At 33.1% G+C, this 16528-nt stretch overlaps 1 protein-coding gene and 2 long non-coding RNA genes across 3 annotated transcripts in view; 1 reads left to right on the top strand and 2 right to left on the bottom strand.

The window, feature by feature from the left end:
* Nucleotides 1–1363: 1363 nt before the first annotated feature.
* LOC105252900 lies at nt 1364–8464 on the bottom strand. Its single transcript, XM_011260552.3, has 5 exons — nt 8226–8464; nt 2776–2965; nt 2402–2559; nt 2198–2317; nt 1364–1996 (listed from the first exon to the last, which is right to left on the bottom strand). The coding sequence occupies exons 1-5, from the start codon at nt 8243–8245 to the stop codon at nt 1834–1836; spliced, it is 651 nt and encodes a 216-aa protein (XP_011258854.1). The 5' UTR covers nt 8246–8464; the 3' UTR covers nt 1364–1833.
* Nucleotides 4045–8294, top strand: LOC112639745. Its single transcript, XR_003123652.1, has 3 exons — nt 4045–4207; nt 7963–8071; nt 8161–8294. It is a non-coding gene; the product is annotated as an uncharacterized LOC112639745 (long non-coding RNA).
* A 5920-nt stretch (nt 8465–14384) lies between the features above and the next one.
* Nucleotides 14385–16528, bottom strand: part of LOC112639747 — a 106208-nt gene continuing 104064 nt past the window's right edge. The window contains exon 3 of the long non-coding RNA XR_003123653.1: nt 14385–14563. This is a non-coding gene — a long non-coding RNA (uncharacterized LOC112639747). The remainder of the gene's footprint in view (nt 14564–16528) is intronic.

Genomic DNA, 16528 nt, shown 5'->3' with positions numbered 1-16528 from the left:
CGTTTTTTTCCTTTCTTTCTCACCTTTTCTTTTCGTCATTCGTGGCCGAAACGTGGCATCCCGATGTCATGACACGACTTGGATGTTCTTTGTGAGTGAAATGTTCCTCGTAAAGGCTTCAAGGCCGACCAGATGACTTCCTCTCACTTTTCTGCCCGTCCTATACCTCTGCTCTTATGGACCTCGATCGCGAAAGCCACCTTTCTCTCTCTCTCTTCTTCTCTCCTTGGTTTCTTCTCGTTTTCTAGCATTCTATACGCACTCTCTCTCGGATTATTGGGCGGTTCATGGCTCTCCCATCTTGGTCCCAAGGCTGCGTGGCACGCGAGGAGAGCCCAAATGGCAGATATCTTGAATCTTGTCCGGTAAAATCGAACCAAAGATAAACTTTAAAGTTCAGCGCTCTCGTGCTCACGGGCGAATTACTCGTCTATAGGTCATTCCTTTTGGACGATCAGCCATCAATTCGCAACCTGTTACCTGTTGCCTATAATTTGCCATCTTTTATTCGTATTAAAAATCCGTGCTGCAAGAGAGTGAAATTAAAATATACAATGCTGTCGATTGTCCGATACTTTTTTTTATTATTATTCGCATCATTACTATATCTCGAGACAATTCCTGTATGTCGTGATTTTGTGTGCAAAAAGATATTTCGAAAGATGAAAAATATTAAATGCGTGTTATAAAGGTTATTACTGTTTGAAGAAATAGGTCGATCATACCAATCTTTTGGGAGTGATGAGTGATTTGACTTTTTCTCTCTCGCTTAATGCGAAACGTAAGAATGCGGGAGTGCACGCACCAAACGCCTCCAACATTCCAAGAGTCATCGTAGGAGTTTCTCCAATGTACACATTCCACGAGGTATGCATCATTTATCATTTTTTTTAGCATGACCCAAATATTTGAAAAATGTGAAGAGATAATAATGAAGAACGTTGGCGCCAGATCGATTTAAAAATTAAATATGCTTATTACTAGAGTTTTTAAATATGTTGATTAATAAATAATTTATTTTTCTTAACGTCACAACTAAAAATGACTTTTTCATTGTCGCACATATAAATCTAAGCTTCCATTATGTCTTATATTCATGTTACACATATTTTTCTTATATTTCAAATCTTGTTATTACTATTTAAACTTTGATATCATTCGTGAAAAGAAACATTATATTTTATATCTTATGATTTCATTTTTAAATATTAATATTAATTTAAATTTAAATAAACGTTTGAGCTTATCACATTTTATATTTTACTCTCTATATTTAAATAATATAATTACAGTAATTATTTTAAATTTATTTTAAACTTGCGAAAATAATTAAAGGACGGCATTAAATAGAGTTGTTTTTCCAGAAATATTTTATTGTCATATTAATTTACATTTATATAATAGATAAATGATTTAAGTACTTGGGGATGGCAACGTTTTGCTATATACACTTGGTAACGAAGAGGAAGACTTTGTTCTTTTCGATTAGCACCTATCATAATAATCGATATGCTAATTTCTCTTTTTCTTGATCGCTCATATTTTTGATGTCGTGTGGTAAAACACGAACAAAGTCCACCATTCTTCGAGTGATATTTTCATTTATATAAATTCGAGTTGAATTCTTCGAAAATTGAATTTTTGCTCCAAAACAGTAGCACATTTGTTGTGAAAAATTCATTGACGAGATCGTTTTACAAAGGTCTTGAACTTTGCAATATAGAAGACGACACAGTTTTTGAACACATAGTTTAAGTCGTCAAATTTGATTAATATATGTTCTAAGAAATCAACAAGTTTAAACAAGTATCATCACACAGAGTAACGATTGATTTAACCCCTGCGATAAGCTTTAGGTTTCACTTGGACTTCCTCTTGTTGAGTTTCCTCGACTTCCTCTTGTACAACTTTACTTCCTCTTCCTCCGAACCTGCCGCGTCCTGTTGTTCTTGTTTCGCCCCCTGCGTTAGTTTTGCTACGATTGTTTGTGCTAGCTCTGAAACACATTGTTTCAATATAAATATGACGCACTGATAAATTTGCGCGATGGTTGAAATAATCATTTATATGAAAATTTATTGCAATTTTATTTTTGTTTTGAAATGAGAAAATACTTTATGTTGTTAAGAATTAATATAATATATTGTTATAAATATTTTGTATAGAATATAAATCTTTTTTTATCATGTTGCATTACTTTGTTTTAGCTGTTGTATGCTCTACTGCAGAATGCGTAGAAGCAGATTCTCGTGAATGACTGCTGGATCCGGTCTGCGCTCTTCTCCTCTTTAGAGCAGCCAAGAGATCATCGTTTGATCTGAAATTATATTATGTGCACATTTGTTAAAAAAATGTCTGCATATTACACATTATTCAAAGAAAGTATTTTACGAATAATTACCTAAAGGGCCTGACGCCACCAGCATTACGAAGCTTCTTCGCGGATTCAGTCGTTGTCGTCGGAGCTTCGTGTTCTTGACTGTCTTCAAGCCCTTCTTCACTTTCTACGTCTTCTTCCTCGGGTGCTTGTTCTACTGGTTTCGATGTCGTTGACTGAATCTAAAGAATAAATAGAAGAGAAAAAGAAAACAGAAAAAGATTATATTCTATTATTAGGATTTTTAGGATTTTCTTATAGTATGTCTGTGCAAATCTTGTCTTATATTGTTTGTTTTTTTATTATATATATATTAAAAATATTATCCACCCCATTTGAGATAAATGCAAATATTCGATATAAATCATTGCATTTATGTAAAATATAGGTAGACTTACCGGTGATACTTTTTTTTTCCCTACAGGTGCTACATTTGGGCGTCCTCTCGCGGATAAGAGACCTCCTAGCCGACCACCTGCTGGTTTTGCCGGTGCCGGTGCCGGCGTCACCGGTGCTGCTACTTCTTCCTCATAATCATATTCCTCTTCGGCTGATCTGCAGACGGCTATTATACAGAGAGCGAATATTCTGCAAAAAACACGTTATATTATAATTTCTGTTTATATTAACGCCTGCTTTATATATTTCACTTCGCTTAAGGTAAGGTGACATGTAACAGTTTTATATTCTTTATATTTTTATATAATAATTCCTTCAATTACAGGTATGTTAAAATAGAAATCTTTTCAAGAATCCAAAAATGCAATGAGTATATCTAATACGAAAACAAAATACAGATATTAATTAATATTACAAGATTATGGAAAAATGTTTTACTACATGTACGAGATAACTGAAGATTGCAGCACGCGATCAGCATGCCGATTATGTTCTTAGAAAATTATTTTCCTCTTGATTGAAAAGGAAGGCGCTAGACCGAAAGATCATATTAAAACCACTAAACAATCTGTGCTGTTGCGTATTTAAAAAAATATGTTATTCAAGTACCAGGCGTAACGCTACGAAACAAGTTTATTGCGGTTAAATTGACAGGCTGCACTTAGGAGACAGCAAAATATGCAAGTCAGATTATTGCCCTGAGAATTCAGAAGCTGGAGAACGAGAGATTATGCAGTTTTAGGAATTGAAAAAACAGGAGATATTCTTGCGGTATAGAATTCTCTCTAGAATTTTTTTTCTTATATAATCCATATCTTGATTCTTATGATATTATTTCTAAACATATCTTTATTTAAGACTTTTAAACTGTTAAAGATTACTTTTATACACAAGTTTCCACTCGACTAAAAATTTTCATTCTTATTTAATAAGAACTTGGTTTTTTTCGTAATTTTAGAGTTTTGTTAACTTTCTTTAAAAAATAAGCTTCTAGACTTTTATCTTTCTTATTTTAAATAGTTTTTATTCGCGAGAGGACAACAGATTCTTTCCTGGAACAGACGTATCGAGCAATTGTTTGTGACATTTTGTGCAGGATACATGCAGGACAATAATCTCGACCGCAACTTTCGCCAGGAAAAAGGAATCCGAGGACGAGAGATCTCCTCCAGAGACGTACGCTGCAACGATTATTATGTATGCTCGGCGTGGCTCGGCGCAACGCGTGTTGGTTCGCTTCGCGTGATAGTAGATCCGTGTACACCAGATGGATTTTGACCTATGATATTCACGTACACGAGACTTACTTTCTCTGCTCGTGCAACTTGTATGCCGCGCTGTTCGGGATTGGCCGCGCCATTACGACGGGACATTCATATACGTGAGGTGGCTCACAAATGTCAAGAAAACCAGCCGAACTCGAGGCCCCAGGTAAGAAAAGAGAGTTGAAGGGAGGAAAGGCAAAATTTGGGATCCGCAAAAGTCCGATTAATAGATCGCTATAGGACATCCACGCGAACGATTGCGAAAACACGAAATCGAAACGCGAATTGAAACGAAAACAGCGATGACATTCTGAAAGATGACGAGAGCATTCGCTATCGCTCGAGAAAGAATATTTTGCAACAGATATTGTTTCTGTAAAATTAAATATTTTTTAATAATAATTCCTATGCATTTTTTTATTTCTTGGAAAAGAATCATTCTTTCGAATAATTATCTTTGTATGAATCGATTATTTCTATAAAATCGTGTGAATTAAATGTTTTTCGAAGCTTGCCCAAAGTCAGAATTTTATTTTTTAAATTATTGAGTGTAATGACAATAATTGCGTTTGGGATTAATTTAAATTAATTCCTTCATATATATTCATTAACACATTATGATTGTGTTTACGTAGCAGACGTACATTAACCACGTGGAGCGCACATGTTGCATCCACGTCGAGTATGTACATTTCTCTTACAATTATTTACAGAAAAATTACAAATTTCTATTATGTTTATATAACAGTTGCGAAATTTTCTCTTACATCTTCTTCAAATAAATATGTTTATATTCTTAAAAATTCCAAACATAGTTTTAAGCTCATATTGCCAGAAAATAAACAACTTGCATATAATTTTTAAAATATTTTTACCGCGATGCTCTCATGTTAAATATAAAAATAAATTAACAGATTTACAAAACTGCTGGCATTTACAAAACCATTGTATTCGCGTCCTCAATTTCTAACAGACTTTTCGAAATGTGTTACAACATGCTTAAACTTGGTTATTTCGTGCAGGATTCGTGAGTAAATTCCATGATACATCTTCTTTCGACAAAACCGCGATGTATATTAATCGGATTTTATCAAAACTTTTATCTTGACGAAAAACATTGTTCGTTTTACTTCGATATGGTTTCACAATCTATAAAAACTTTGTATCACAAGTTTATGTGATTTTAGTACAAATGTAATTTTTCATTAGCAAGCTAAACTAAAAATATTGGAGAACATGTAAGATTGAATAGCATGATCTATGACATTAAATAGTAATACTTTGTCATTGTCGATTTCTGACTTGTCATTAAAAGATGCTATTAATATATACTGACACGTTTTGGAATATATTTAATTTAGTATTAATTTTTTTATTTAATTCTTTCCCGAAAAAGTCATATCTGATGTTCAATATCTAAAATTCAATACTCTTTTTTTATTTTTATAGTTTCGAGATTTTTTTCTAATTCATCTTTAATAATTTCTTGATGCTTTTGATTATAATCGTGATCCAACATCTTTTTCATTATCTCCATTCAACAAAAGTTCTTTATTCGCGAGCGACGATTAAGCTCTTTGTTAAAACTGAAAGATAAATTCCACAGATTCTATATATATTCTATATATATATATATATATATATATATATATATATATATATATATATGCTCATTGAAAAATAACGCACATCATTATAATGCATAATAACATCTTTAATGAAGATTTTTATATTATAAATATGTCAATTAGCATTTAATTAGCATTCTGTCTGAATATATCATAGATAAAAATCCGTCTGTTCTTCGAAATGGAATAGCATCATTATTCATCATGTATTATTTATTGCACAATATGCTTTTATTGTTAATGAGGACAACAAATATTTGTTGTCAAAGGTATTAAAATTATTTCATATTTGCTTCATAAGGCACACTTGAATAAATAAGACGTCTTATAAATACTAATTTTCTGTAATTTAAAAATATAAAGGTTCTTTAATTAAAAATGCAGCATGTTATACGAATATGGAGTAACAATAGTCAACTTAGAAATCTCAAACAAAAGTTAAAATAAGACGTAAAGAGTTGTTTTCATTACGTTTCACGCAATCAATTTATTCTCATGCTTGTCGAGTCTACCTTTTTATTTTATCAAAATTAACCGGTTAATCGATATACTAGACTAGTCACTAGGTGATAATTAATAAGCATAATTTTCGTCATATGCAGGGGAATACGAAATTGTCATAATATGGAATATATTTTCTCATAATATTCTACCGTATGTTTTGCAAATATTTATTTATATCTCAGGAATAAAGTAATTTATCATACCTGCCGTCGCGTCACGAGATCACTGAACTTGCTAGAGCTTTGCCTTGGAAGGAAGCGATTACATTCGCATTATTCCACCTACAGGATATCGTTAGCGTAATGCATGAGTACGCATTGCTCCCGTCGTGCATAAGAAAGTTTCGTTGCCGTTATCCCTTTCATCTTTCTTTCTCTCTTCCTCTGTCATCCTTTCTTATATTTTAGTCTCATCTTTCTCTTTACGCTTTTTTTCTTTTTAAATTGAAAAAGATTCTTAAAGTAGAACAATGTATCTCGTGCCATATAAAATGTTAAACATTTCCAACTCGCTTGTTAATTAAAATAGAATCATCCTGTAATTTTATAATAACATATTTTGTATAAGAATAATTTTTCAATCTTTTTTTATAAAGATTTAAATCGGAAATTATATTTAAAGTAAATATTCAAATTTCTTTTGCATTTAAAATATTATGTTCACTTTTTTCTTATTTTTTTCTTCAGCTTAATTTATATTTCAACCTTGTTTCTGCTTCTTTTCCTTATGTTTTTTAATTTCTTTTTAGCTGTTTCAGCATTTATTTATTTCTTCATTCTGTATTATAAATTTACATTTAATGCATTTTTATTGCATGTTGAGGAAGCTTGTTTCAGCATATAATAAATGTCTTTCTGTTTTATTCTTTTCGCTGGTTTATAATGAAGCAAAAAACTTGATATGCATTATTCGTTAGGATAATGTCAAGGAGAAACCACGATATTTATACCATGTGAATTTTTTGTTTTTCTAATATAATGCATATATTGATTGATTTTCGTTATAATCGTTGTTATGCGCTGTCGCTCTCCCATTACAGCTTTTCTAATCAATTTCCTGGTCCGAACCAGGAAAGAACACGGCCTACTGCAGTCGTACGTTTGCATAACGTGTCTCTTTGCACATGCGTTATTGATATACATTATTATACATATATATATGTGCACAAGTATATATAATTTGCAGCCGCCTGGTTATGAATCTGATCGAAATAAAAATGTTGTGGAATGCTCAGCGCGAAATAATTAATATAAGCAGAGACTTATAAAACATATTAATTATATAACTTCTTACAAAATTAGAGCATATTCTAATAATCGTAGTACATTATCTTCAATTCTTATGGAAATACTATGCTAAACGATTTGAAATATATTGTCCATCGAACGTCGTAAATCAATTTACGTTTACGATCGAAAATTATTGGCAGCTGCAATTTCCGGCAGGGCATTTTCAATTACAGATATTGTCTGAGACAACGAGTGCACATGGGTAGCAGGTATACCTTTCAATTGCGCATGTGTAACTGGCCTTGGAATTATTGAGGTTGATCCATAATCTATAGGTATGATCAGAATTAGCTGGTGTAACAATGCCTAATTTTTCTTGCATCCTTTTTTGTTGCACTTTCAATCAGAGAGCATTTGATATTGCCAAGTAATACGATGCATCTAGCTCATATAAATAAATAGATATCATAAGAAGAGGTTTTTGCGTGTGTCGCTTATTTCTATTTAATAATATCGCCAAACAGCTGTTCGATTAAGAACACTTATTATTTATGCGCAAGAGTATAATCACCTGCGGTTACACTATCAAAAGAAGTGCATGGTTGCGACTACGTTCGGTTATTATGGAGAGATTGCGAGAAATGCTGGGGAGCTTGATGCAAGAATAAGGTAAGAGTCTACAAACTGCGAAATTTATTTTAGGATACATACATGTCGTATGTCGTATCTTTCTAATATCTAAATTTCATAAATTTCAGGTTTTATTTTTACACCGGAATAACAAATTGTCTCGAATCGTGAGCCGTGAACGGCGCGTACTCACGTGAATAACGTAAGTTTCATGGTGCCGACGACCTGTGGTAGAAATTGTGTTGGCTCTGCGGATGTTGTGCCCTTGTTTGGTGACGGCTACGACGTGCGGAAAACCACTTATCTGTGGCTGATTATTACCACTGGCGCGAGGAATGGATATTAGGCGACAACAGAATAGAAGGAACCGCAGGAGCACACCACTGTAATCGCGGAGGCTGTGTACTTTGGAGTGCCGAGTCGAGTTTCCCCTTCTCTCTATATATATGGCACTCTCACTCTGCCAACAACCACCCGTGCACGGTTCGCGATAGCATATGTGTGAGACTCGGACATATCCTTAATGATACTCGTATACTCACCCCCTCACGTCGCGTGTGTAATACACCGTAAATACGCGGATTTAGGTTTCACACAAACTTAAGGAGGCAACGTTGAGTGGCACGTTACTCGTGTACTTTGTATAAGCCCGCTGGGTAATTGAATCTCGTCGAATGTATTTTTATAAAAGATAATTTATACCATAGATAGAGCGCGACAAGACATTACATAATTTTACTATCGATATTGTCACCTTTGTCGTTTATAATTAAAAATTGCAATTTTTAAACATGGCCACACTTGCGTTGTCTACTATAAAAAGAGCAATATTTTTCGAGCCACGTTAAAGGCCATGATTTGGAAAAGAGTTGGCGATCTCTTGGGCAATGACGCACCTTCTTGCATCGATTGCGGAACATTTTCCATATATGCCGGTGACGGGGCGATGCACATTGCCCGATAAATTGACGCGACGATATTTTCGAGGATATTATTTTCTTTCGCAAAAAAAACATATGCAATATACGGTGAGTCTCGAATAAATATTCTGCAATTCTGGATAACTAATGATTGTGTTTCGGTTGTGTTTCGATAACGTCACGTTTTCGAGTAATTACCGTAAATCTCATTAAAATATATTACATTGCGCTACTAATATATCGCAACAAGAAATATTCTATTTCGTGTTCACTATTCCATGATAATAATATTATTAAATTTACATATTAAAAATGCTTCGAGCAAAAACATTATGCTAATTTAATCGTTTTTTGGATAACGTTGTTAAATAATCACGCGTGTGATTTTTTATCAGGATACAAAATTTATTCTTCGTGAAATCCGATAGGAATAATTAAATTTCAATCAATTTTTTTCGTTCATTTTTTTTTCTTTTTTCTCTGTCATCTTTAGTCAAACTTTGAGGAGAAACAACAAGCAACATCCTCCGCCTAATTTTTCCTTTTTTTTAAATTTAATTAAGTAGTTTAGGAGATGATCTTAGCGTCGCATATCACATTTTCCCTACATTTTTATTTTTGTCGCCGTTCCCTCGTGTCTCTCTCTTTATCATTTTCAATATCTCGATTGTCCGCGCGACACACGCATTTCGCGAAATTTATGCCTCTGGCATTCGCGGCTCGTCTTCGCCCAGCGCGATGTAAATTCAAATTCCAATGGTCGTACTGTTGATGGCACAGCAAAGATATTGTCCAGCAGGCAAAAGGAACAGATCGATTGTGATTGAAAAGGATGCGTAATCGCGCTCGATCGATTGATATTCGCGAATCGTTACTCAATTACTCATCTTCTGTTCTGATATAAGACGATATTTAGATTGGCCTGACGGCTCTTTGGGATGCAGGAGGATTGCGCTGAGAGACAACGTGTCTTAGATCAGATCAGCAGTGAAAGTAAAGGCACGGACTTCTACAGCACAAGATACTGTAGGCGAGAATACCATGGCATCCTGTTGCTGCTGTTGAATCCTACGGCCACATGCTCTTTTGTTGCAGTATCATGCGAAAGAAATCAAGGATCAATGAATCTTGACAATCGTAAAGATCGAAGCAATATGTCTCTCTTTTCTTTCTACTTAAATTTTTAATCGTTTATTATTCAGAAAATAATGTGTATATTAAAATTTTATTTAAAAAATTTAATAGATTTGTCAACAAATTAAGATAAAAGACAGCAGAGAAAAGACAATTTATTCAATGATGTTTATCTTAAGAGCTATGGAATAATAATTAAAGAGAGAGAGAGAGAGAGAGAGAGAGAGAGAGAGAGAGAGAAATGTTTTTCAGACTTCTTATATAAATGTTAAATAAAATATTAAAATATTTTGATCTTTCTATTTATTGACTCGTCAATCCACTTTCTTTGAAAATATTAATTCTTTAATTCAAGATATCAATGTCTTTTTTCAGTTGGACTAAATTGAATTAAAATCTCTAAATTATAATTATTTTAATAAAATATATACATACTACATTTATTTTGAAAATAATGTAAGAATCAAATAGTAAACTGAAATTGAAAATTGAAAGAAGATAGAAAGAAAATAAAAAGAAAGGAGAAACCACACTGCTATGTTAATTTCAAAAAAGGATAGACATCCATAAAAAAAAGAAGAAAGCGCCTTTGAACAAATTTCACATCGATTTGTAATTTCTCGTAATCAGTTCTTTTGTGCTTTCTCGCAGGGTGATAAATATTCAGTTAGGCGCCATACCGAAATCGATCTGCACTAAAGGAAAGTTTCTGTTGACGTGTCTGATTGACAGATATATTAATCGGAGTCGTTCCCGGCTTAACTAAAGGGAGCGGTCGGCTCGTTCATTTCGATTCGATCTATCCGTCTGATCGAGTTGTCTACCCATCGATACTTTACTCTCATAATAAAAAGTTCAATTTCTTCGACGAACACTTTGATTTCAGTATATTTAATCCGCGAATCATTTTTCTACTACTTACCTTTCTAAAAAATCATTAATTTATCGAGATTTCGGATATATCGGGTTACGTTGCGATTTTTCTGCCGATATATTTGGAATTTTATAAAAATGATGAATTAATACTAAAAATAAAATTAGATATTTTGCTCTAAGAATAAAAAGTAAATTACGAAAAATAATGAATTATTAATACTAAGTAATAATACTTAATAATAATAAATCATTTTATATATACTTTATGAGAGAGAAATAAGCAATATAAAAATTATTTTTTTAATTATTTTTAATTGTGCTTTTTATTATTTCTGTTTAGATGAACAAAGAAATGTATGAAAGATATATGAGAACACATATATTCACATATATATATATATATATATATATATATATATATATTTTACATATAATTATATCTAGACTTTTTTCCCGGAATATTAAAATAAACCGCGTCAACGCAAAAAAAATGTATTTAATGATAATAGAAAGATTACTAATTTTACTAATTATTTAAGTCTGATCTAATTCACTACTAATTCTTTATTGATTCCATTCATTTAATTAATCTGTTTTATTACTTTGAATTTACAATCGCAATATGTGCTTATTTTCACTGGCGAAATATTTTAATTGTTTTAAAATTAAATATATATTTTTCTTTTTTCAACAAGATGATAAAATAGGATTCTTCCAAATCAAAATGAAACATATCGATTTCCATACGATATTTGTGCTGTCATCTACCGCCTATCTGCTTAAGAGAATATACGCTGAAATATTTCTTATTTATCATATAATTAAAATTTTATAAACATGTAATAAAATATGCATAACTTTTTATTTCAGGTATATTTATTTTATTATACGTAACAGAAAAAAAACATTAATATTAAACTTTATAAAATTTATTTTCATTTAATTTTCAATAATAGATATAGGAGCTACATTAAATTGATATTAAGATCTGCCTTATCAAGTATAGTTTTTATAAACACAATTTTCTATATATTTTACATAACAAATTATTCGAATATAATCTTTGTTAATTTATTATTATACAAGAATTTTTATTGAATTTAATTAAAACTCATTTTTTTCTTTAACGGAACTATCGAGTTCATTTCAGAACTGTATAAGAGAGTGAAGAAAGATTATTAAAATATAATATTGCTATGTCATATAATAATACTTATTGAAATAATATTTTTTGTTCGCTTATATTTTAATTTTAATTCTTTTCCTTTTTACAATTAAAATAAAATTTAAAATGTTCTATTTCATTTCCAGAAGAATGTGATGCAGAAAATCAAACACTGGCAACATTTTTAAAATACTCTTTTTCTAATCGGAAATTTATATGGTTATTGTAAACAATACATTGGAAAAGAAAAGAAAAACGCTTTTCATAGATTAAATAAATGAAAAGCGTATTATGTTGCCTATTGATTTTTATATTATTACATCACTTTCATAACATTATATCATAACACAAGTACGCAAAAGGATAAAGGTATGTTGAAAAGAAAACAAAACGTTCGGCTTTGTTTTGTTGAAATAAAATGATTATTAAAGGACGCGGTCGCGACTCGAGCGGTGGCGCCCTCGGTGGGCGCGCGTAGCACGAGGTCACGCGCTTCCCGAGTCAGTGTACGTACGACGCGCGTTGCGCGTGGGGGCTGTCACTTGTTGCGTTGCCGTTGGGTCCAGCGTCTGTCTCGTTCTTTCCGCGGGTCCATCGCGTTGCCGGTCGACGCGCGATTTACCTTTTTGTTCGAAACGCAAGCATCTCGAGAGAGATTTTCGGAGTCGCGTCGCGAGTTAAAGTCCAACGTGTACAGTGATTGGTGAGCGTCGGAGTGAAACTCGTCCTTTTATCTCGTCAGCGGACGGCTGTAGGATCTATCTCCGGTGCAACGGTATCCTTCCTTCCTCGCCGACGCCGATCTCAGCGAAAAATTATGGTGAGTACAACGGCAAAAGATTGAATGTCGATAACGGTAAGAGATTAGGGGCAGGATTCGATTTGCACTTTCTCGCGCGCGTTTCTCGCGCAAGTTTAAAATTGACGCGTAACGCGGTAATTCGATTTATTTAAGTTTGATCCCGAGATATGTGCGATACAGGTTAGATCATTTTTTCTTGTTATATTGTGTTTTTATTCGTAGAGATTTTAAACACAATACATGTTTTTCAACATCTAACAAATATTCGTGAAACATTTCTAATTTTGAAAAATATTTAAATATTGTTTTAATCTCTTTTACTTTGTTCTTACACATGCGCACATATATAAGTCACGAAAACCACAAAAAAATAAGTATGTCAGTACCTATTATCATAACTATTAACAGAGGAATTATTATTATAAAAAGTCCTTTTTAATGCTACTTTAATGCTGATTTAGTTTTTCCTAATTTTTAAAATATAATAGTGTCTCATTTAAAAAATACGCAGTTGATTATTTTTGAGAGAATAATTTTTGATGATAAACACGACGGTATTTCTTTGAGGGCAATTATTATCTCTTATATAATTGACGTGCACGCGCAAGAGAGAGAGAGAGAGGCTACCAGTCGCGAGTTTCAAATCACGAGAGACAAAGTGCAATTCGCGCGCACGTGCAGTTATAACAGCCATAGTTGGCAGGCATGCGATCCTTATGCCTTTCGGATATGTTCGGACAGAGATAATCCCGCGCAATAAAGGGGATTCTTGGTCTTCGCGAAGGGAACCTCGAGCCACTTCTCCCGCGCTGCTTCTTTCAATCGAGCAAAAAAAATATAGCGCTCTCGGGCGCCAAAAGCGAGATGCACCCGCGTCGCCGTTCCTTCTTCTTCCTGTTCAACTTTATCTATATTGTTCCTCATGTACATTTGCGTATTCCACCTCCATCCCGTTCGCTCCGTCTCTCTTTGTCTCCTCCTTGTCCGCTTCTCGCAATCCGAAGCTGGGACTAAAGTTTTGCGTTTGTTTGCGGGAAGAATCTTAATTTCCGCTGTGCATACATACTCGTATACGTCATAGGCAGCTCCGTGTCGGCCGCAGTCATTTTTATTCTTTTATGGATTGCTTGATGGATCTAATGTTGACTTTTACCTCGGCGAAAATTCGACATTCGTTCGGCGTCGCAATATTTCAATATTTAATTTTGAACCGCGTTATAATTAACAAAGCGAAAGTCTGCGTCTATTTGTAAAGATTTCGAAATTTTTCTATCATTCATCAATAATTTATGTATCTCGATATTAAGGAAAATTAGACTCTAAATTCATTTGATAAATTGATTAATCAAAAAAATTTTTTTAAAGTTTAAAAATTTGTCCTCTCTTTCTCTCTCTTAATTATATTTCAAATGAAGATTGTATTACATAACAGATGAATGTAAAAATTACCATATACATGTCAAAAGGTGGTGCCCCTAAATCTCTGCGCCCATGTTTCTCCTTAGACACAAATAGTGTAACCATACTCCTTGATTTCTCCCTCTTTTCTCCTTCACCTTTCTCTTCGCTTATTTTTCTCTTTCTTCTTCCTCTCTTTCCATTCCTGTTCTTTTCTTCATTCTTTTGAGAGGATCCTAAAAGCAAAGACGAGTAATCTTCATTTTTAATTCAAAATGACTTTATTATTTTAAATCAATTTAATAATATTTTTATATTATTATCTCGTATAAGTTGATATAATATCTATTACGAAATTAATAGAAAATTAATAGATTCTACAAAATTCGCTGCTTATAAAATCATCGAATATACAACTTTTTTTTTTAAATTATATATTCTCACTTTTTAATTCGACTAATTAATTTTCAACTAATAATGAAAATTATTATTTATATTTATATTTATGTGAGAGAAATAAAAGCATTGGAAATGCCAATTTTTATATTCTTCTTTGCACTTGTTCATATCTCTTCTTATTCTAGTGTATCTTTTCCAGAAAAGTTTTTGCATCCTTTTCCTTTTTATCCGTCTTCGTTTTCTTCTCTCTTTCGTTTCGTATCTTGTCTTCTCTTTCTCCTATTCTTTGTACGACTGTATGTCCGTGTACGCGAATAAAACCTTCTCTTGGAAACCAGTTTCCAGCTGTTAACTTCTAGTTTCACCGTGCGATGTATAGACACATTACGCGCGTACACTTACACCCCGGTGTTTTTCTCTGGCGTTGCATTTCGCGTTGCATTCATGCGAGAGCATGCCAACCGGTGAACTCGTGCAAGTTACGCTAAAAGACATCGCCAGGAGGGTGCCGTGTAAATTTACAGGAATCCTTTATATTCTTTATACCTGGTGCGCTTCAATCGCGCCATTTTCTTTACCAAGTTTTCCCGTCGTCTTTTTCTTCGAACGAAATTTACGTTTTTTCCCCCGCAGTGAAGGTTTAATGGATGAGCGCACGAGCACTATAATGTATCGGTTTTGTAGCGATTTATCACGTCACAGATATAATGATTAATTCATTGCGTAAAAGTGCGCTCCTCTTTACGGAGATCATCAATTTTGATGTGTATTTCTAGTTGAGCAATCACTCACACATTGATTTCTCTTTTCAATCGTACAAGTACACGCACACGTACGCATATTTCGCATATAATTATCTGCCTCGATTAATAAGTCTGGACCAATTATCGGTATTACGCGATGACATAATTTCTATTATCTCCGGCATAAATCTTGGAGGATTCTACACAGAATCTCTGAGAAATTCCCGTTAATGAAGAAGTAATTTCAAGTACGGTAAAGCGAAAATTGTAATAGAATGCTACGTCGCGTGAGAATTCCGTGGATATTCGTCAATATTAATCGAGCCGAATAGAATAAATCGAGATTGTACTAATGTTCGAAGAAAAGATCGTTGCCCAGCTGCTAGAAATAATTTTCTCCCTCAACGAAAGACGAAGGGCACGCGTGTCTGTACCGAAATAGGCGGATGTGAGGCGGACCAATGGTTTGTGTTCACAAATTCATTCACAGGAGCGAGATAAAATGATGACATGGGGGCAGGAAGAGACTTTAGTACGAGAGGGAGACCTATCGTGAGCTCGAGGCCGTTAAACGTCGATCCTTTTTACTGTTTGATCGTGAGTGACGTTGAGTCGCGATTGTAAATCGTCCGAAAATTTGCAACGCGTGTGGTTTATTTCGACATTGAATATTCGGTTTGAATTACTGACGGCCTTAATCAAAGTCAATAATCGCACCACGAGCGTTACGTTTATGAAAGAGATTATTTTTCTTTGAAAATCAAAGTTGAATTATTAATTGATATTTATGATTTTTTTTGACACTTTGTTAATAATGTTAGATAAAAAATGTTTGTCTCTCTTTCTCTCTCTCTCTAAATTTATCAAAAAATATAACTTGACTTATTTCAAAGCTTATGAGATATTTCGAGAAATAATTGCAAAATTAATTTTATATATTTGTGTGAAGCAAATTTCACTTTGTCAAAGCAAAATGCATTGACTACAAATGATTTCTAATTTTTTTCTGATATCTTTCTTTATTTTATAAATTTTATAATATCATTATATAATTATAAT

The sequence above is a fragment of the Camponotus floridanus genome, unplaced genomic scaffold (assembly GCF_003227725.1).
Source record: "Camponotus floridanus strain SB8 unplaced genomic scaffold, Cflo_v7.5 scaffold86, whole genome shotgun sequence".
Taxonomy (NCBI): domain Eukaryota; kingdom Metazoa; phylum Arthropoda; class Insecta; order Hymenoptera; family Formicidae; genus Camponotus; species Camponotus floridanus.
Note: the sequence above shows the minus strand (reverse complement) of the source record. Positions and strands in the feature narration are given on the sequence as shown.